A 21,042-nucleotide genomic window follows, 5' to 3' on the forward strand; every position below is an offset into this window, starting at 1 on the left:
AAAAGTCACATATCTTTATGGTTAGACAAGCAGAGCAAGAGATCAGAGCAGTTATCACTGACATCCAAACCCGAGGGTCCCAAAGCACTTACGAAACGTTATTCACATAATATCTGCATGCTGGTGGTTTTCTTAGACCAATTTAACAAACTAGAAAGCTAAGGAAAGGAGATTTGTGTTTTTGCCTGAGAATCACAGGTGGAGATGATAGAGATGGAGATGAGATAGAGATAGGGACATAAATACAGAAAAACCCTCAGTGGTCCTCTCTTCTTATATTCAGATTCATATAACTTGAGGATCAACATAAAAGATGGTTTAAACATCAAATATTCAAATACTACAGGAGAGTCATCTCTAGTGTGACACTGTGACCAGAAAGGAAGGAAGAAGGAGGGAGATACAGGACACAGAGGTCTAACAATTAAACCCAGTAGGTTTCCATGTAAAAGTGGTGTTGGTCCTGCCCTGAAAGTGCATAAAACCCCCCTGTGTTAGACAGGAGTGGAACTCTGGTGGGGTCAAGTATGAGGTTATAAAGCTGCAATACATAACTCCCTCAGTTTCTGACCTATATCCTCTTCCAAGCAATATGTTGTGCAAACAATTCATTTAGCCTCATAACACTCTTACAAAATAAAATGTTCATTAGTTTGTGGAGGCACTGAAAAATTCAAAACATAATTGCAAAGTCCACCAAAGTGAAAGTATTTTCATGATTTTAGTGGGATATGGGTGCTGTTATAGATGAGTTGGGTACCCATGGATACCCAAGAAACCTGTTCCAAATTGAGTCTTGAAGCTAGAACTGTGCTTTCCATGTAGGACTCCCTTTTCTCATGCAAATGTTTCTTCTTTGAAATTTTTTCTACTTGAAGATGGTTGGAAAAAGAAAGTGTCATCTCATGAGCCCTGTGGGTTGATTTCTTCAAAAAGAAAAGGCTTTCTTCTTTACTTGAAAGAGATAATGGGAGAAGACTGGGATTCCCAGGATGAATTTTCCATGATGATAAATTGCTGGGATGTGAACTGCTTTCCCTCCCTTTCTCTTTCCATGCTGCACTGAGGTTTGCATGTACAGCAGCCTCCTAATCAATAGGAATAGGAAAAAAAAAAAAAAATCAATGCCAGCAACCCATTAGCTCTAGAGAGGGCAGGCTGCTAACAAGTCACTCTAACTGGATTTCCAGTATTTGGTAAAGTATCCTCAGTGATGATATATGCATACATATATATACAAACCTCCTGAATAAGACTAGCAGAGAAAATAAGTTGTGAGAACACCCTCCCTCCCACCAGCATGCCTATCCTCATGTATTTGCATAACTGTACTAAACTAAAGACACTATCCCCCCACTCAGATGCTGTCCCTCGTAGTTTTCCACTCCAGAGTACACAGTTTTCTACACTTGATCTATAATCCCAGGTTACCTTCATGCTGGACCATCATGTTATAAATAAATACATGCCTCTACACACCCTTACTCCTGCATAAACCACACACCATAGAAATCCAATCTGAGACCCACTTATTCACAAGCATACAGCCAGCCATTCCTTCTCCTTTGCTGTATCCCCAGATCCTTCACGGAAATCCTCTTTTTTTCTTCCCATTCATATTCAAAGCCAGGCACAGATAGTTCCCACTGAAATCCACATACATCTAACCCTAGAAGCATATTCTAGGAAAGGAAAAGTTGGTGAAAAGGTTATGGCATGGGTCTTGTAATCAGAATCTGTGCTATGGTCAAGGCACGGGGAAAGGTTCTTCAGAATGGATCAAAGAAGCAATGGGTCTCACTGCCCATTGTGAGTGAAATATGGACACAAATAACTGTCTTGGTCCCAATAAAGCCTTTGTCCATTCATCCACTGACTGTGACAAGGATAGACTCTCATGCCTGAACTGCCTCTCATGGAAGGGATGGTCTCTCCTGGACAGCTTCAGAACCCATGAGTTAAAAAAGTCACTATCTCGTGACAAACAGGTTTATGAAACTCCTGTGAGGAAATGTGCATTGGCTGTGGTTTGGTTCTTAAAGAAAAAAGCCCATTTTCCTGTGAATACACCAGTAATCAACTGCAAAGAAGGCCCTTTTTTTTTTTTTTTTTTTTTTTTTTTTGAACTTAAGGTTTTCAGAATCTTCCTGGAAGATCAACACAATGATAAATGCGGAGGGAAAGGTGAGGCCTACAGTGAGGATGGTTCATGTTGACACTGATTGATATTCTGTGATATCAAGTTTTCTCCCAGTGTAAAGGGCATAGATGGGAACAGAGAATAGAATCCTGTGCAGCCTTATCTATTCAGTATCTTCATTTAAAGCCACAGTCCGGCCCAAACATGAGCTTTTGCCATCTGGTCTTCAGCAGTCACAGAGGTTCACTGGAGCTTCCTGTATGGGGCAGACTTGCTCTCCTAGGTCTGGTGGTACTGACACAGGTAACCCTTCTGCAAGCCAGCTGTACACACTTTTGTCTTCTTTAGGACATCCTTAGCTCTTCTTCATTCAGATAATTTAGAGTATTAGGGGAGGAATATTGAACTTCTAATTTCTCTGATGCTCAGCAATAAATCAGGATTAAAAGAGACTCTTGAAGGAACATCCCAAGAAAAACAAGAGAAATGGTTAGTCTCTGGGATAGGTTATTTAATCCCTCTGACTTTTCAGAGGGACAAATCAAGAGAAGCATGTATTCCAACACCTATTCAGGAGTTCAGTGAGTGGACAATCTTAGAAAATTCAAAGTCACCAGGTCTCACTGATGTCAGTAACAGCCTACCAATTTTAATGTGAGAAGGGTTTCTTTCTGCAGTTCCGCATAGTCACAGAGGCATCCCATGAGATTTACATGTACTTTAGACACTGTTTCAGAGAAATCCAGCTGCTCTATTGTGGCCACAGAGCTAATATATTAATTCCTAGGATTTAGTTTTACAATTGGTTTAGGGTCCCCAATGTGAATTCCTATAGAGGAAGTATCACAGAATCACAGAATCATCTAACTTGGAAAAGACCTTGAAGATCGTCTAGTCCAACCATTAACCTCACACTGACAGTTCCCAACTACACCAGATCCCTCAGCACTATGTCAACCCGACTCTTAAACACCTCCAGGGATGGGGACTCCACCACCTCCCTGGGCAGCCCATTCCAAAGCCTAACAACTCGTTCTGTAAAGAAATACTTCCTAATATCCAGTCTAAACCTTCGAGGCCATTCCCTCTTGTCCTATCACTTGTTTCCTGGTTAAAGAGACTCATCCCCAGCTCTCTGCAACCTCCTTTCAGGGAGCTGTAGAGGGCGATTAGGTCTCCCCTCAGCCTCCTCTTCTCCAGACTAAACACCCCCAGTTCCCTCAGCCACTCCTCGTATGACCTGTGCTCCAGACCCTGCACCAGTTTAAGTAGGTTAAACACATCAGATTAAGCCAGTCAGATGCTAGACTGGAGCATTATGGTGATGCACAGAAGAGTACACCATGGATAGAAATTGTGGAGAGGTAATATTCTCTGCCTTGGGAATAGAGGCCTATTTTAAAAAGAAAGCAAACCACATCTATTTAGGCTTCTAACTCCATGTTCAGACATCGACATCCCATGCTCACCACTACTGCATTCTTTGACAGGACACTTTTCCAGGTTGCTTGTGTCTGTTAGATAATACTGTTCAGTTGCCATTTTTCCAGTAGCCAGTCTGAAGCAACAAAGCACTTCTCTGTTTTACAGACCATTGAGACTCTTCTCTGCAACTGACCTATATTAGTTATAAGCTTCATTCGTTCTGGCCTGCACTCCTCTCTCTTCTCCCACATGGAGCACATGCACTGCTCCTCCCCCTCGAACAAACACCTTTACACATCCAAGGACATTGTAAAAATAAAATGATCACAACCTGGCCCTCCGGGAACCTCAGTTTTACAGTTTGTCCCGCTCTGATGCCAACAGAATTCACAACCCAGTTCAAGAGAGACAGACAGTGAGTGAGAGAAAGCAGGCAGACAGGCACAGTCAGAAGGAGATGGAGGAATTGGGGAGAGATAAAAAGGAGCAGAAGAAAAGAAACAGGGCAATCAGAAGGAATAAGCTGCTGCAACAAGGGAAGGCATGTAAAATAGGAGTCTAGAACACCACAGAGAAAGGGGGATGGCATTACAGGAAAGGGTAAAAATTTAAAATGATAGAAAGTTGAAGGAAGAGATAAAGGAGGAGATAAAAAAGGACAGAGGAAAGGACAGGAAAAAAAAATGGTCAAAGGGAGGGGTGCGACGTCAAGTCAGTCAGCAAAGCAAGGTGGTGTCTGTGGCCTGAGGTGGAAGAATTAAGAAGGTGCCTGCGAATACAGGAACTGCTTTTTCACATCTCCTTTTCCATTGAGAATACACTGTGAGGAAAAGGGCAAGAGGAGGAGGAAGAAAACGATAAATAAACGCCTAAGCTGACATCTTAAACAGCTCCTAGCAGTCAAGCAGATACACTGTAAATAGGCAGACCACAGGTTGTAAATGCTCAAGTACACATGCAGTTCAGGCAGGAAACAGTCTGCACTAGCACAGTGGCATTTACACTCCCCAGTCCACCAGCTTTCTCTTGGCACTGCCAGTGAGCCCTGCATACATAAAAATGCTTCTGTTTAGTACTGGGGAGTTGTGCTCTCATCTCTGTGCTGCATCCTCTCTCAGGTTCCAGTAAGAAAACCTCAGCCCAAAACACGAGTGCTGTTAGTCTCCCTTCTTCTCATATGAACCCCCTTCCTCTCCTCTGCTTGATCCCAGTTCTTGTTTCCACTCTGAGGGCTGCCTTGCCTTCTCATGCCTCTTTTCCCCATGGTTCATCTCTAGCCTTACTCTTGTTCTGCTGCTTCATCTCTGTTCCTCTTTTCTTATGGCTCTTCTCCCTCACTGTCATTCATTCAGCTCCCCCTTACACAGGCCTATATAAACAGACACCCCCACCACCCCCCCCAGTCTCTGTAGTTATCCACTTACCTATTACTGTAGTACTTAGCTGACACACATCTCTCTCCCACAGACAATCCATCTATTTCCACACCACACACCTGCCAAATCTGCCTGTCTTTCCTTCCTTTACAGCCTTTTTCTTGCTGCGCCCCAGCCAGCCCATTTATTTGTCTCCCTCTGCCAAGTTGTTCTGTCTGTCCCTTTCTACGATCTATTACTCTTTCCTTCTCCCCCACTCTGCACATGTCTGTCTGTCCCTCCTTCCCACAGTTCTCTCCAGCTGATACACACACGTACCCTAGTCCATCTCTCTCCCCTTCTTCCCTCCCCTTCGCACAGTTCATCTCTTTATGTCTCCTACACACCCAGGCCCATGCTTGCTCTCTCCCATACTGAGAGGAGGCGGCAGCAAAGAATTTGCTGCTGACCGCTGCATTGCTAGGAGGCAAACACATGGCCGGCCTTGTGCAGGCCAGTTTCTGCCTGAGTGCCCCAAGTCACATATCCCCAGCATCATCTCTGGCACTGGGAAAACAGATGGTATAATAAATGAGTGCAGTCTGATAAAAGGAGGAAAGGGTGCCTGCCTCAGATGCCCCTCACCCGCACAGAGACACACATCTAACATGGGCACAGCTCTCTCGCTCCTATACCAGTCCAGTTTTGTGCCAGCTGAACTAGCCAGCTGAACTAGCCAGCTGAACAAGGCACACACTCTGCCCTAGTACCAGATGGAGAGGAGAGGGGTAGGAGAGGGTGGTAGTGGATAGAAAGACTAGTGTTTTTTTTTTCTGACAGCAGCTTATAATCCCATAAAGAAAAGTACATGGGAGGATCTAAGCAGTCTTAAGGTAATGGGGAGGGCTGTTAGCATGGGAGGTGTAGCAGAATTGCGGGGACATACAGTTACAAGACCTCCATGTACAGAGACAGATGGGAGGAAAAAGGCAAGAGGGACAGACAATGTAGAGGAATCAGACATCAAAATAGTTGTGGATCAAGACAGCATCCAGTGATCACTTCTGTCTTGGTGAAGAGGGAAAGCCACCCTACTGGCAGTCTTAGCTGGGAGGGCCATCAAGAGCAATGACTTAGTCCACTTAAGGTAAATATCTCCAGGTCTCAATAGGCACAGATACTAGATGACAGAGTCTACATTACTCTGCTTTTGCTCATACCAGAACTGTCCTCCTGCCCTCACCCAATTTCATGACATTGTCCAAAAATGTTCCTTTACCTCCTCCACCACCTCCCCAGACATCTGCAACCAGACTTGCAGCATCCCTTTCTCTGCATTTACCTCAGTTACAAGAAGCCTGCACTTTTTACCCACTTCCAAGCCCACCAACTTTCCTTCCCTATCTAACATTTTCATTCATTGCAGCCTGATCTCTCTCTGACATCAGCACTGGAAAGCATTATCTTAACCCTGTAAGACATCTTTCCTAGATACTTTATTCTGCTCTCCTTACAAGCTGATTTTATGCCTGACGCTTCAACTGCAACCTGAATTTCAAAACTTCCAGTTTCAGTCCACAAACTGAAGCCACCCAAAATCACAAAAACAAAGTCCTAGAAATAGCACACAGTGCCATGCACAACTGTTAGACTAAGAGAAAGTGATGCTTCACAGGAATCAAAATAAATTAGCAAAAGCACAGAAAAGAAACCGACACAGAAAACAGATTCCTCCCATGCAGAGCTGAAGGCGTTTTTTATTGTAGGTAATTTTATTCATGAACAGAGTGATTTCTATCTGCTTTAGATTGATATCACACACACTGCACTTTTCTACTTTTTGAGGTTAAATATTGATAGTCTGGGGAGGTCTTCCACTATATGAACCAATCACAAAGTTTCAGTTGTGAGATGTCAGTGCTCAAGTTGTAGTGGACACTTCTGCTTGGTCAGTTGAGCAGATGAACATAATGCATTCAGGATGCTGCAGTACAATTAGGCATAAATTTATGTGTTTAAAAAAGGGTTTAAACAAATAGATCACCTCACTTTCTGGCAAAAGAAAATAGAGGTAGCGTTGGAACTAATTTGTGTCTTAAATGATACAAAGATGTGTGGGTAACAATTGTAGGCATCTATTTCCCTCCACTCAGAAATTCCCTCAGAAGAAATGTACTCAATTTGAATTTCCAACATCTCTTCACACACTTCCACCCTGATAGTCTGATAGTGTCCTTAGCTTATCTACTCTTTTTTTCTGGTCTCACCTGGGTATGCTGGCTCCAGCCACTGATCCTTACAGCATCACAGCTTGTTGTTCTTATCTCCCCACACTACTCCTAGGCTTATCATTCTGGATTCTCGCTATTGTCTTATTAAATCCCAGAGTCAACCTTGTCATGCAAGCCTTAATGCATACTGTCTTGTTCTAAGGCAGGCCCTACATCTTGAACCTAAACTGATGGTTACCACTGACCTTACTCATCATGGCTTTGAATTCCACAAACTGACCTTGGTCCCAAGACTCTTTGCCCTGAAAACCTCTGTTCAGTTATTTATTCTCACCACCTGCCCTCCCACCTGCAGTGTCACCCAGCTCTATCCTGTATTCTCATTTTCCCTCAATGGCTCATGCAAAAATCACTTTTCCTCCCACTTTATTTCCATACCTCATTCTACAAGCCAGGAAAAGTCTTGCATCTTTCCACCCCTAATTCCCCACCTCCAATTCCGCCTCAGCAAATCCTTGGGGCTCTTCAAGAAGGAATATAAACCCCACTCTTTCCTACATATTCCTATTCCTCTACTGCTCCTGCATTTCCCCTGTTTGGGGCACAGCAGCTGATCAGTTCTGCCTATATACCTATTCTGCTCACAGTGCTTAACTCAAAGTCCTCATAAGGTTAATTTTTCCAGTACTTGATTAGTAGAAGATTACAGGCTCCACATTTCTCCAACTGATGCATATCTGGCTGGAGGGAAACTCATCAAACTGACCCCATCCCTGACCCCAGCTTGACATGTAGGGTCTGTCATATTTCCCTTTTAAACATTGCCAGATTTGGATTTGATCTCAGAGACCAGGAAAGAGAGCAATTCCAGGCTTCTCTTGAGAAACAGCTCTAGGGGAGGAAATATGTGAAGCTGTGACAAAAGAGAGGAAGACCCCCAAGGAGTGAAAAAAACCCCAACAAATAAAACTCCAAGTCAGAATGAGAACAGCCAGTGTCTGTGAAAGTTACACTGCAGCAAGCTCTGAAGAGCCAAGATGAGGCTGCCAGGACTCAGCTGGGGGTCTCCTGCCAAGAAATTACACTCTAGACTGAGCAACATCCCCATCTCTCAGGTGACTTAAACAGGGAATCACAAAAACTAGAGAGCCCCAAAAAGACTCGATATTTTTCTTTTCTTTCTCCCTCGCCAAGCATTGTTGTTCTGGGTCAACAGAGTCAAGGGCAAAGAAGACATTGTTCTCAAGGCAAGATGACAGCAGGAGGAAGAAATAGGATGCGAGAAGCTGAGATGATGTGCCCTTAGGCTAAGAAGAGACGTTGCAGGGGACAACATGCTCCTGCTCAGACTCCACCTCTGCTGCAAAAGGTCCTAGAAGTCCCTTAGCCCCAGCTTCCGTGGAGTACCATCTGCAAGACAGAAAAATTACTTGCTAAGAACAAGCAGAGGTGGATATTCTCCATCAGGAAATGGATATGAGATAGGAAAAGAAGGACTGAGAACGCATGGGGAGAGAGGGGTCCCATCATGCCGGCGTCAAGAACAGGAATGTCTTCCTGCTACTAGCAGAAAACCTGCCATCATACTGCTGGCTTTATACAGGCAGATGAGACAACAACTGCAAGCAGTTGCCACCTGAACATCATAGATACAGTAATTATTAAAAGCAGAGCACAGTCTTGAGCAGGGTATGGACACCCATGAATCTGTGTAAGCACCAGTAGAAAGCAGTTGCTGCATACAGAACAGAAATGCAGTGTTTTTCCTGCTGTCAGCACCTGCGTCAGGATCCTGGTTTCTCTTGAGATACAGCTCTTAATTGGGATAGATTGTACATTTTCTGCTGTAGCCCAGCCCAGCTTCCAGTTTAATTGCTAGTTTATGACTTAGCCTGTTTTGTGCTTTCCACGCTACTTCTTTCCCCATTTAATCTAATAGAATTATAGAAAGTATTGCCGGGAGGACCTCAGGAGGCCACACAGTTTATCCTTCTGCCCCAAGGCAGTATTTCATTTTCAACAACATCATGTGTCTTCTGCTATCAGGTCAGATTGGTCCAAGATGTATAGTGCATAAAGAAATGAAGCTTACCCAGGGGAGTCAATTGGCATAAAAAGACTAAATCCAGCCCTTTAAGTCACTGAAGTTATATCAGAAATAAGCCTGGTCCAAATGGTGTCATTTATCAGATCAGTTTTCTGAAAGATGTCCTTTCTTAAGTTTTAAGTCTCTAAAATGAACAAATCTCTAGAAGAAACTGTTCTAACAGCACCATTTCAGTATATTTAATGCTTTATTATGAACAGCAGTGATCATTCCAGTGTTAAGATTGAACAGATCTCATCACAGTATGATCAGCTTTGAAACTCCTATTAACTCTCACAATAAAATCTGATCTTTCTGCATTTCACTCCACAGTAGAATGTCTGGCAAGACAAAACAAACCATTAAAACACTTTTAATACGACAACTTTACACAAATGAATTTCCAGTAAAATTTTGAAATGTCACTTCTTAGGGTTCTTTTTTCCAAGACAATTTGACTAAAAATTCCACTTTTGTTTTCTTTCGTCTATTAATCTCTCTAAGAAGAAATGTCTTGCAGCCTTGGGAATAGATAATGCAGAAATTAGAAGGATAAAAAGAAAAAAAAAATCGTATGGTGATGTATCAAGCTAAGTAAAGCAGGGCACAAGTATAACAGGGATTCTGTTCAGCAGAACCATGAGGACCAAAGGAAAGGTAAGGAGGGTCTCCAAGGATCTCTCTAATCAAACAAGCGAGCAGGAAAAAGAAGGAACATGAATCTCTTAAAAATGGTTAAAGGCCCGTTTGTTTCCTCCCCCTTCTTTTGAAATTTCAGTTTTGGTTGAGCTGGGTCTCTTCTGGGTTGTTAACACCCATGCTGAGCACCTGCAGCACTGCACAGCTGGACAAAGTATAGAAGCTGTAAGAAGCTCCTGGTCAAGCTTCCTGGTCAGCAGACAGGCTTTCTGCCTTCCTCCCATTGTTCTCCACAGCATTTGTAATTCAGGGTGATGCTAAGGCTATAAGCAGCAAACATGCATCCTCACCCTACACATGTGACTGCAACAGTTACTGAACACAGTAAGAGAAACTTAATAATGTCTTCAGACTCTTACTCATCCTGCTTGTCCAGCTCACCTACTCACTACCCTAAACTCCTTCACACAGACACAAGACTATTTTTCACAGCCTTCCCATATCTGTCTCCCATGTTCTCTACCCACTCTTCACTACTAGCCTCTACAACCAAGGTCACAAATACGCTAGGAAAATAGCAACAAGCATCACCTGCCTCATGCTGGTATTATATAGCACATTAGCCAGGAAGGACAATATATTATGCTTTTAAAATGCACTTGGAAGGACAGAGATTGTTATTGTCAAACATACCATTTTAAAGGACATTAAATTGTGTCTACATTAGTGCTTGAAATAGTCCTGTAAAATACAAGTTGGGAAACATGCTTTAGACACAATCTCTTTTCTAATTCTAGGCATGGCCTGTGGAAAGAGGGAAAGGGGCAGTGAGTGAATCCCTACTGCTAGCTAATTAGATCATACATTTCCTCTCTCAGGCAATATATCTTTCCCTGCATGGGATGCATTTTTCTTCACTAACCTCTCAAAAGCAACTTCCCTATAAATCACAAATCACCACTGCAAGCATTCCCTTAATGAGATCCTCTAGCTTCTACATTCATTTAATAAAACAGCATTCACCAATCTTCATCCTACCGGTGCGTTTAGACTATTTGAAGTTATGGGAGGTCCTTCTGGTGCAGAGAGATTGAACTCCCTGGTTAAAGATTGCATAAGATTCGTTTTATCACCCATTCCCAAAGTGTTCATCCCCCCCTATACACCACATCACAGGTGGCATACACACCTGGCATGCTATTTTCAGTATGAAAAAATATCTGTCTTATGTTGTAATCACATCATCAATAGAACCAAGGGAAATGAGCTACCAAATCAAAACAAACCTTCGTTAGTTCTTTAACTAGACCAGCACAGCATCCAAAATAACTTTTATTCATAATAGTCAGAAGTACTGAGCACCTGCAGGCAAGACTCTACTCAGCTGATGTAAATCAACAGAAACTCTCCAGGATTAACAAGACAACCCGTGTAAGATACAAATGCCAGTAATGCTAATTCAATTCAAAAAAGGGTGAGCCTTCTAGTTACTCTAAACCCATGGAGGATGAGTCCTTTCTTTGGAGGAAGCAAGAGCTTTTTCAGCTGGCTCTGTTGCTTTTTGAGGTGGCTTCCAGCAAAATAACCTATTCATTTTCTTTTCTTGTGGGCTGAGCTCCTACTTAACCTCTTTAGCTGGTATTCATGCTCCCTAGCTAATTCCTAGCATCAATACACATTTGCCAGTGAAATGAGCCCAGTTACTTCTCCAGATTCTTTAAGAGCTTCATAAACTCTGCTACAAGATCTGCAGCCATATTTCTTATGTTCAATCCAATGTACTTTTCCCAGCACTGGGCATAAAAATGGTTATAAAATGCACCTACAGAAGTCTTGAAACACAGATTCCTGAAAAGCCTACCTGAAAAAATCACTCAGTGCTTACTCTCCACAAAATTCAGCTTCCCTTGCCCAGAAGGAGGCTAACGTAATCTGGGAGAAGTGAAAGGTTACAGTTTTGAGCTTCTCGGTGTTAGGCTCAGTTACAGGGCAGTACCTTACCACAGATACTTGCATTTACTGCGTTAGCAAATAGACTTTTACACATGAAACATCAGTACCCCCCACAAAAGAGCAGTTCTCTCTAGGCTTTTAACCTTTCTGATACAAAACTTCTAGACAGACATGGCTGAGTCAGAGTAACTTAGCCAGGCTGTCTTTCATTTCCTTAGTCCTGTTTCCACCAGCAACATCAGAATCCGGGTCTTTAGTCCAAAATTCAAGGACAAGCAAGGAAAGTTTAACAACAAAGAGGACACTTTTTCTAGTAAGGGATTGAGAACTGAACCTAATAAGAACATGGTATTGCCAAGTTCAGCTGACAAAAAGAAAAATGACACAAAACCACATAAGATGACAAAGACATGAAGAAGAAAAGATGATTTGTTTTAAATTCTGGACTCCTCTTTAGAATAAAAGAGGTATTCCTGCTATCTGACCCCATTTTGCAGATAAGCAATGGATGTGCCTGCAGGAAGTCCTGCTCGCTTCAAGAGAGGTGGCTTCTTGAGAAATCTTGTGATCTGCGACCAGCAGAGGGCACTGCGTTACCAATGACAGCGGTACAGACGCAACACAGTTCCTATCAGGCAGTGAAAGCAAGCCACGCTGAAGAAAAGAACCAGATTCTAGAAGTCAGAAACACAAATCAGTCATCAGCGTATCAGTCCTACAACTGATAAGGGTAACACTGTTAAAACAGGCCTCAAACTCTGGGCACTCCTGGAAACACACTTAAATCTAGCTTGGTCCCCACACATCTCAGTCTCCATGGGTTGATTTTAGGGCACAGGCCTCCTCCTGAAAATGCTTTTCAAGCTGCAGGGCCAAATCAGTCCTGCCCTGCAACATATGTATCAAGGTTGGGTTGCTTATGTTGAACAACATCCTGTCAGTTTCCTCTCGCCTTCTCCAAACCTCTATCTCCTTGCTTGTAGCAGCAGGAAGTCTGTTCAGACAAAGAAACAAGACAGTATCAAGCAGAGCTGGCAATTTCCATTCCGCCCTCCCCTTTTAGTTCCCGCCTCCTCAAACCTAGCAGACTTGCAGTGAGCAGAGAACCAAGTTAGAGGACATGAAAGGAATGCTGAGGCAGCAACTTTGGAAAAGTGTCTTTCCACTTGCTTATTTCTAGTTTATTCTGAATTACCAGAAGATGACCACGAAGAAGCAAATAGCTCATCTTTTTTCTTCTCTCTGTATTCCATCCTGCAGGATTCTGGGCACTAGAAGTAGCTTAGAGGAGAAATAAGTCATGGCAGTCAATGGCCCTCAAGCTAGTGAGTGAAAAGTTTCCACTTTTTCTTTGTACAGTTGGTGAAATGACTTTGCCAGGATGTGGAAAGGTGCCTCAAAATTTTTCATCTCCTTCTGTAAAAAAAATAAGAAAGTTGTGAATGAGATGGAATAAGCATTTGACTAATTCTGCCCCACTTCACAAAAGACATTAAAACTGAGGGTGAGTTAGATGACGAACAAACGGAAAAGAGAACCTCCAATTTTCTTTCTTGACATGAAAGGGAAGATAAGTTTACAAACATCCACAGATGGTAAAAGGAGGAGATACTCACCACTGACATCTCACAGTACTCCAGGCCATGTTTCTCAGCCCACTCCTGTGCTTGTTTCTGCTCCACAACTCGACGACCAATCAGGTCTGTTTTATTCCCCACTAAGACACCTACAGAAAAAAACATGAAACAAAGGAAAACCAACAAACCAGAAATGATTTGTTAGCAATAAATGATATAGAATCTGTAGCTGAAAAAGTTGGAGGTGTGGAGAACAGTCTCCAACTACCTAGAAAAGGCTCCACAAAGGAAACATACTGATGCTTTATCTGCTTTGTGATAAAAGCAAATGAGTTGGAAGAAGCGATGCCTGCCTCTGGTTTAAAAGAAATGCTCTATGCCACATCTCAACAGGAACAACTGCTGTCACACAAGAGGGGAGCAGATAACAAGAATCTCATCCATTTCTTACCCGGGATGTGCACTCCAACTGCTTGAGCCCTCAGCTTCTCCAACCACTTGGCACAGTTGTTGAAAGATTGCTCATTAGTGACATCATACACAAGGCACAGGACGTTGGGTTGTTCCCACTGCACAGCAAGAAAGGAACATTGTCAGCTCTAATGAAACTGATGTGGTAAACAGCCAGTCTGTACACACAGCAAACACAGATGCTAAGACAAAAATAAAAAGCCTAACATACAGGAATCCTATGCCCTGGCTGAGGTTTCACATTTCAGCTGAGCTGACTAAATGGATAGCTGGCACTGGGAGAGGTGGTCTTGCTCTCTTTCCCTATTCCTGTCTGCACAGTCTTGCTCCTTTACTTGTATTGGCTCTGGCACTCATCTGATCCCTGGGGAAGCTGATTCTTCATGCTGAATCAACAAAAAATTTATCCTAGAGAAAAAAGTAGAAAGGTTTTCTTCCAGTTTGAGAAGCTGAGCCAGCTTCTAGAGGGGTCCCTTGCAAAACAGACTTAGTGCAAGGGCAAAAGTGGAATTGCCTCTTGTAGAGCAATGAACTTAAGTTTACTTAGCCATCTTCCGAAACCTGACATCAATTAACTTATCCTACATCTCAAAATGAGATAACGTTTTGAGATAACAAATGTGTGAAGGAAAAAGAATCAAGGGCAATATTATGCTCAAGGACAAGAATGAGTCCTGTTTGATCAAACACATCGCTATAACACAAAAAATCCCCATTATTGGAGTAGCAGCAAAATAGATGGTTTTTTAAGAAATAAAAATAACTTTAACCAACGGCACACAGCAATTCTCAGTTAAACATCCCTTTGTTTTCTAAGAAAACTGAATGACTACCTGCATTACTTCCTCTGGAAAGTATTTCTTCTAACACTTTTACAAGTTTTAGAGAGGTAGAACAGGATGCATTGGCAACTAAGGTAATTGCTCCCATTTACACTAAAGACAAAGTTTGCTGCATCTGCCAGACTGGGAAGTTCAGATCTTCAAAGCAAAAGCACTTCTTTGGAAGAAGAGGACTGTTACATAAGACTTACCAGTTTCTCCAGCATTTCAGAAAATAGATCTTTTCCTGCAGAGTCAAAAATGAAGAATTCCTGAAAATGGAAGCAGAAAGAAGGCTCTTGCCAGGAAAAATGCAGTGTAGGGAAAGGTTTTTCAAGTAAATACTGGAACTTGTAACTCATGTATTTTGTTCAGTATGGCAGTGTCATGTCCCTGAGGAACAAGTTCCCCCACTGAGAACACTCTAGTTCAGATAGTATGAGAAAAGAAATAGCTATTTTTCGTGTATAACCAACAAAAGGATTACTTCCAAGGCCCCAAGTCTGTTTTCCATCCCTACTGGAAACAGAGTATGTGGAGAGGGACAGTAACCTGCACTATTTAAACAAAATTATACATGTGGTCCACATTCCACTTCTGGGAGTATAGGGCATTAAGGAAAAATAACAGGCAAGTTCCAGCTTCTGTAGTTTTAAGAAACATGAACCAAACCTGAGTGCCCTAAAGGACTGAAGAGAATCCTAACAAAGCCAGCAACCAAAGCTTTGGTTTAAGATGTCATGTTGGATACAAGTATGCAGAACTTATATTTTTAAGATTAAACTAACCCTGGAGTATCAGCAATTGTACACAATCAGCCTCATTTTCTTAATGCAACTTAATGGCCTTATGAACATGTGGAGTGATCTTTCACCAGAATGACACTGAAGTGAGGTTTGAGCTCTGGATGCCTCTCTCTGACCCAATTTATGTCACAGAAAAACTCACCACAGTATCACTTGTCTCTGGAACTGATACAGCCTTCACCAACAGTTCTATGCCCGTTGTCTGACAAGAAAAATCAGAAAAACAAGGATCAGAAGAGTTTTTAAGAGCCTATCTGACTGCATACCAACCATACATTGGATCAAGAATTGCCTTGAATCATTACAATCCCATCAAATGTAGATTGCTGGGAACTCCTCTTAGCTCTCGTAACATACGCCCACCTACATGCCAGTGCCAAGTAGATTTGCTCTGATGGGGGAAAAAGACAGAGAAGAACCAATGTCCAGAGATCTGCTTATATCCAGTGAAAAGATTAGCTGAACTGCAGGGCTACCTTCACTATCACACTGCTGCCCTAAAGCACACCTTAGAACGTTTTGCACCAACCATGTGATCAGCTAACATATGGAACTGAGGTTATTTGTGCCTCTTCCACCTTTAATCTCATTCTGCTTCATAGCTTGTTTGTTCTATTTCTATCCTTAACTTCTGGTTTCCATCTTTATTTCAATGAATAAACATATTTTAGGGTTTTTTTCTCCACACTCATATTTTCCTTTTTTTACTTTACTTATATTTACTTTTATTTTTATCCTGCTTCTGATTAGTCATCACCATTGATTCTCACACTGAAAGGCTGCAAACTGTATCCTCTTCATCTGGGAACAGTTTCTGTAGATTATAATTATCTTGGGGCTACGCAACACATCTTCATGTTTGCATAGTGATAAGCACACTGTCCACATGCACATTTAATAGTTGGAATTAAAAGCTTTCTCCTTTAGCAATGCCTTTTCATAGAGCACTCCCTAAAGGGGGAAGCTCCCTAACACCGCAAAAGCTTGTGAAAACACTGGTTCAGCAGGAAAATTACAAAATGAATGAAATTACTCTGCGATGTTTTAAAACCAGCACCCACATAATGTAAAGACTTACAGAGCATAAAATGGATTGTCTTCAGAATCTAGGGTGTAAGAGAAAGAAAACCCTATGAGACCCCACCTTGAATGCCTCAACTTAAAATCACTTTGTTTATTTTGCTCTAGACTTTCTTAGTTTTCTCTTGAAACTTATCAAAATGTTGGATAGCAGTTTGAGCTTGTTGTATGCTTACCAGTGTGTAGTTCTTCTGAAAATGAGCCCCATCATTGCGGAACATCTGGGCTAAAGCACTCTTCCCCACAGTTGGATCTCCTGAAAAAACAAAAACGTAAAAGATTTTTGTTTCATCTTAGAGATTCCTATTTTCCCTCATTTCTGTTATTATCCTGTGCCGTAAGAGCTTGGATGGTGTAACTTGGAATACAGACACGATAACTGTCCCAAGGATCACAAAACAATCTAAAAGGTAATATCCACATGAGGAAATTAATATTGCCATTATGCATACTGGTGCTGACATCAGATTTCTGCTTTAGTAAAGGCCCCATGGATCAGGGTGAAACTGCCGTTTGTTCTAAAATTCATGTCTATCCTATAGCCTTTACCTAAGAACTCAAATTGCCCAGATATGTTATCATGTAGAGAAAAACATAGTGTGATAAGGGAGCCTGGGCTGCACAGGAGAGGGCTCTTTCCTCTCCTCAGATTACCCACTTCCCCAGATTAAAATCCTCGTTATATACTGAGTTTAGGGAAGAGACAGGTCCTTTATATACTACAAAGCTGCTTAAGCCGGTAACATTCCTCGATGAACTCTTCTTGCTGACCCTGCTAAGAGAGCAACTCTTGCTGACTCAATGCTGCTGGTGGCTCATTAGTTGCATCCTGGGCATAACAAGCAAATGTCACTTGGCTGGAGAGAAAGAGCTTGCTGATTCATCCCTATACAGAAGGAAAACCAAGAGGTTTTAGCTTTTGCTCTTCTACAGCCAAGGCTTTCTGGTATGGCTTGCACAACTTTGGGCAAACCTGGCAGCTGTCTGCTATGGCCTGCTGTTACAGAACTCTGTAAGATCCAAAGCAATGGCAGAGAACAGCAGAATTCACATATGCCCATAAAACTTCATGAATATTATCATAATCCTTGAAAAAGAAAGACTTAATGTTCCTGAAGGGCTTATCCTCTCTTCACATACTGTCTCACTAGCCTGGATAGTTCAAAGGACAGAAATCAGGAAAGAAATACCTCAGTGGTTCCAGCTTTATCCTTAAAGGAACACTCAGGACCGCCAAGACTGGAATAAAAATCTTTTACATTATGTTGTTAAAAAATAAACCCAGAAAGGTATATATTTTGACATTATTACAGCTTCCTAGATGGTGTTTTGAAGGAAATTGATAAAGCTATCTGCCTACATAATAGTATAGAAGAGGAAGGGTGTTTTGGATAGTGACAATTGCTCCTGGATACTTTTAACTGAATGCATTTCTTGTTAAAACATTTTTAGCCTGCTTGCTTACTTTGATCTGAGTTGGGCTCATAATATTTAGACAGGAAAATCTGGTAAGTCAGCATGTTTGTTCCCTGATCAGTTCAAGCTTGTGCTGAAGACAACACTCTGTTCTGAGTGGAAGCTATTCTGTACTTCAATAGACAATTAGATCTGCCTTTGTAAAATGAGATAGAGAAGCACACATTGCTCCAACTGCGCAGGCATCATCCAGTGCAAATTCTTAACTAATGTGTTGCCTTTCTTCACTTTGACAGCCCCAGTTGTTCTTTGACATCCTCTTAAACCATTACATCACTACAGTTTCTCAAAATAAGTTTTCTTGCCCTTTTCATTTAGTTTGCTCTCATCTGCCAGCACTGCATCCCACAGTATTTATTCCACCCGTTACTTCTCTTATTCTGCCAGAATCTGTAGTGTGTCTCTAAAATGTCTGCTACTGCCAACCGCCTTTTGACAATGGAAACCTTTTCATAGTGACTCCATACTAAACTCAAACAACAATATCTTTTACTGCATGTCTGTAAATTACCCTTGAGATAACACAGGAATCGCTTTCTATTGTCAAGTTAATAGTGTCTCTTTCACTAATAAGAGCCCTTTTCCCCTGTTGTTCTCTTTGACCTTAGTGCAGGTCCCAATACTGTAAACCACTCTATTCTTCATAACCATTTCCTTAGGTACACAAGAGTTCCTTGTTCCATCTCTGGTTTTGCTCCTACCTATGTAACTGCATTTTCTCATTCCCTTTAGGTTATTGTGGTTAATCATCTTTTATGTCTCTTTCACTATATTGGTCTCTTCTGCAAGACAGAAGTTACTTTGCCTGTCTGCTTCATTAATTTATTATTTTTCATAATACATGGATATTATTGTAGTATTACTTGGGAGAATGATATATGGGACAGGACCTTCCTGTTGTTTGTGTTGTGAACAGAATTGAAAAGGCAGCTCCAGACCCAATTAGGATTAAAGTACATAACTAGGTCATCCAAAGAAAAACTATATGAATTTAAAATGCTAATGGAATTGGCCTCTGGTAACACTAAACAACAAAACTTGAATGACTACATATTGGGACCTGAAAACTTCCAAATTGGAAAGTTTTGGTGCAAGTTTCAAATCGAGAAGACAGGCAAGATACTCATGCTGTCCACAGTAACTATCAACAGAGGCACAAGGGAGATTAATTCTTTTGCATTTGCCAAAGATAACACCTGGCTTTGCGTGAGTTGATGGTTAGCTGCTTCTGAAGTTTTAAAAAAAGGCAAATATTTTATTCAGGATGAAAGAAAAAAAGTTTGGAGCAACGAGTTAAACCTGGGTGTTGTCTGCACATGAAAGATTTATGGATTTGTGCTTCTGGCTGAGGCTGCACAAAGCTTCAATGTACAGCATGGGAAAAAAGTTTTCTTCCTGCAGTGTTCACTGTCAGCTGTACTTAGTTTTAGCACCTCCATAATCCATCCTGACTAAATAGACTGGTGTCTTCACTTTTTTTAAGGTTAACTTCCAATTTGCTTGCGGAAAAAGATGCCTCTGAAGTGCACATGCTTTGTCCTTCTGTTTTTTGCGAAGGCTCAACCATTCCATCACAGTCTCATAATCATCACAGTTTCTGACATGAATTTTTCCTCCAGCACAAGGGGAGCCTCCTCTATGAGGCGGGACTCGGCTGTCTACCTTGCTCCTTTTGCGCTTTCCCAATTCTCAGCCTTCCTTCCTTCCTCCCTTCCCCCTTCCTCCCTTCCCCCTTCCCCCCTTCCTCCCTTCCCCCTTCCTCCCTTCCTTCCTTCCTCCCTTCCTTCCTTCCTCCCTTCCTTCCTTCCTTCCTCCCTTCCTCCCTTCCCTCCTTCCTTCCTTCCTCCCTCCCTTCCTCTCTCCCTCCCCTCCCCTCCCCTCCCCTTCCCTTCCCTCCTTCCTCTCTCCCTCCCCTTTCCTTCCTCTCTCCCTCCCCTTTCCTTCCTTCCTTCCTTCCTTCCTTCCTTCCTTCCTTCCTTCCTTCCTTCCTTCCTTCCTTCCTTCCTTCCTTCCTTCCTCCCCTTTCCTTCCTTCCTTCCTCCCCTTTCCTTCCTTCCTTCCTCCCCTTTCCTTCCTTCCTTCCTCCCCTTTCCTTCCTTCCTTCCTTCCTTCCTTCCTTCCTTCCTTCCTTCCTTCCTTCCTTCCTTCCTTCCTTCCTTCCTTCCTTCCTTCCTTCCTTCCTTCCTTCCTTCCTTTCCTTCCTTTCCTTCCTCCCTCCCTCCCTTCCTTCCTTCCTTCCTTCCTTCCTTCCTTCCTTCCTTCCTTCCTCCCTCCCTCCCTCCCTCCCTCCCTCCCTTCCTTCCTTCCTTCCTTCCTTCCTTCCTTCCTTCCTTCCTTCCTTCCTTCCTTCCTTCCTTCCTTCCTTCCTTCCCTCCTTCCTCCCTTCCTTCCTTCCTTCCTTCCTTCCTTCCTTCCTTCCTTCCTTCCTTCCTTCCTTCCTTCCTTCCTTCCTTCCTTCCTTCCTTCCTTCCTTCCTTCCTCCCTTCCCTCCTTCCTCCCTTCCTTCCTTCCTTCCTTCCTCCCTTCCCTCCTTCCTCCCTTCCCTCCCTCCCTCCCTTCCTTTCTCCGTATGGCGTATGAGGGAGAGGACACGGCGTAGGTGAGGTCCCCACCTCTTCTCAGACTGGGCGACCCCGGGACAAGGAGCCGAGGGCAGCCAGACCACTACCCGCCGGGGGATCCCCCCTCGTTGAGGGGGCCCGGACGTCCCAGCGCCACCCCGCTGCGGACCTCGCTCCGTCACCTCGGTCCACTCTACGGACCCCGCTCCGGGCCCCGGCAGCCAGCGGGGCGAATGGCACCGGCCGGGCCGGACTCACCTGCCAGCACGCACTTGGCAGCGAGCTTCACCATCGCCGCAGCCCGGGAAGGCGGCGGCAGGCCGGGAGGGCCGCGGCAGAGAGCGGTGGCGGCAGCCGCGGCCCTAGCAACAGAGGTGGCCCTAGCAACAGAGCGCCCCACCTCCTTGGGGCAGGGACCGCT

General features: G+C 43.0%; 1 protein-coding gene across 3 annotated transcripts; it reads right to left on the reverse strand.

Moving 5' to 3' along the window:
* Window positions 1-6,664: 6,664 nt before the first annotated feature.
* IFT27 (intraflagellar transport 27) lies at window positions 6,665-21,017 on the reverse strand. Of its 3 annotated transcripts, none has more exons than XM_074902425.1 (7): window positions 20,880-21,017; window positions 16,761-16,837; window positions 15,647-15,706; window positions 14,911-14,970; window positions 13,858-13,975; window positions 13,446-13,555; window positions 6,665-13,245 (listed from the first exon to the last, which is right to left on the reverse strand). In XM_074902425.1, the coding sequence occupies exons 1-7, from the start codon at window positions 20,911-20,913 to the stop codon at window positions 13,147-13,149; spliced, it is 558 nt and encodes a 185-aa protein (XP_074758526.1). In that variant the 5' UTR covers window positions 20,914-21,017; the 3' UTR covers window positions 6,665-13,146. The 3 variants fall into 3 exon arrangements, with proteins under 3 accessions (XP_074758526.1, XP_074758525.1, XP_074758522.1); XM_074902424.1 differs by having other exon boundaries at window positions 16,761-16,840; XM_074902421.1 differs by having other exon boundaries at window positions 14,911-15,008; window positions 15,646-15,706; window positions 16,761-16,840.
* Between the last annotated feature and the right edge of the window lie 25 nt (window positions 21,018-21,042).

This window comes from Athene noctua, chromosome 3 (assembly GCF_965140245.1).
Source record: "Athene noctua chromosome 3, bAthNoc1.hap1.1, whole genome shotgun sequence".
Taxonomy (NCBI): domain Eukaryota; kingdom Metazoa; phylum Chordata; class Aves; order Strigiformes; family Strigidae; genus Athene; species Athene noctua.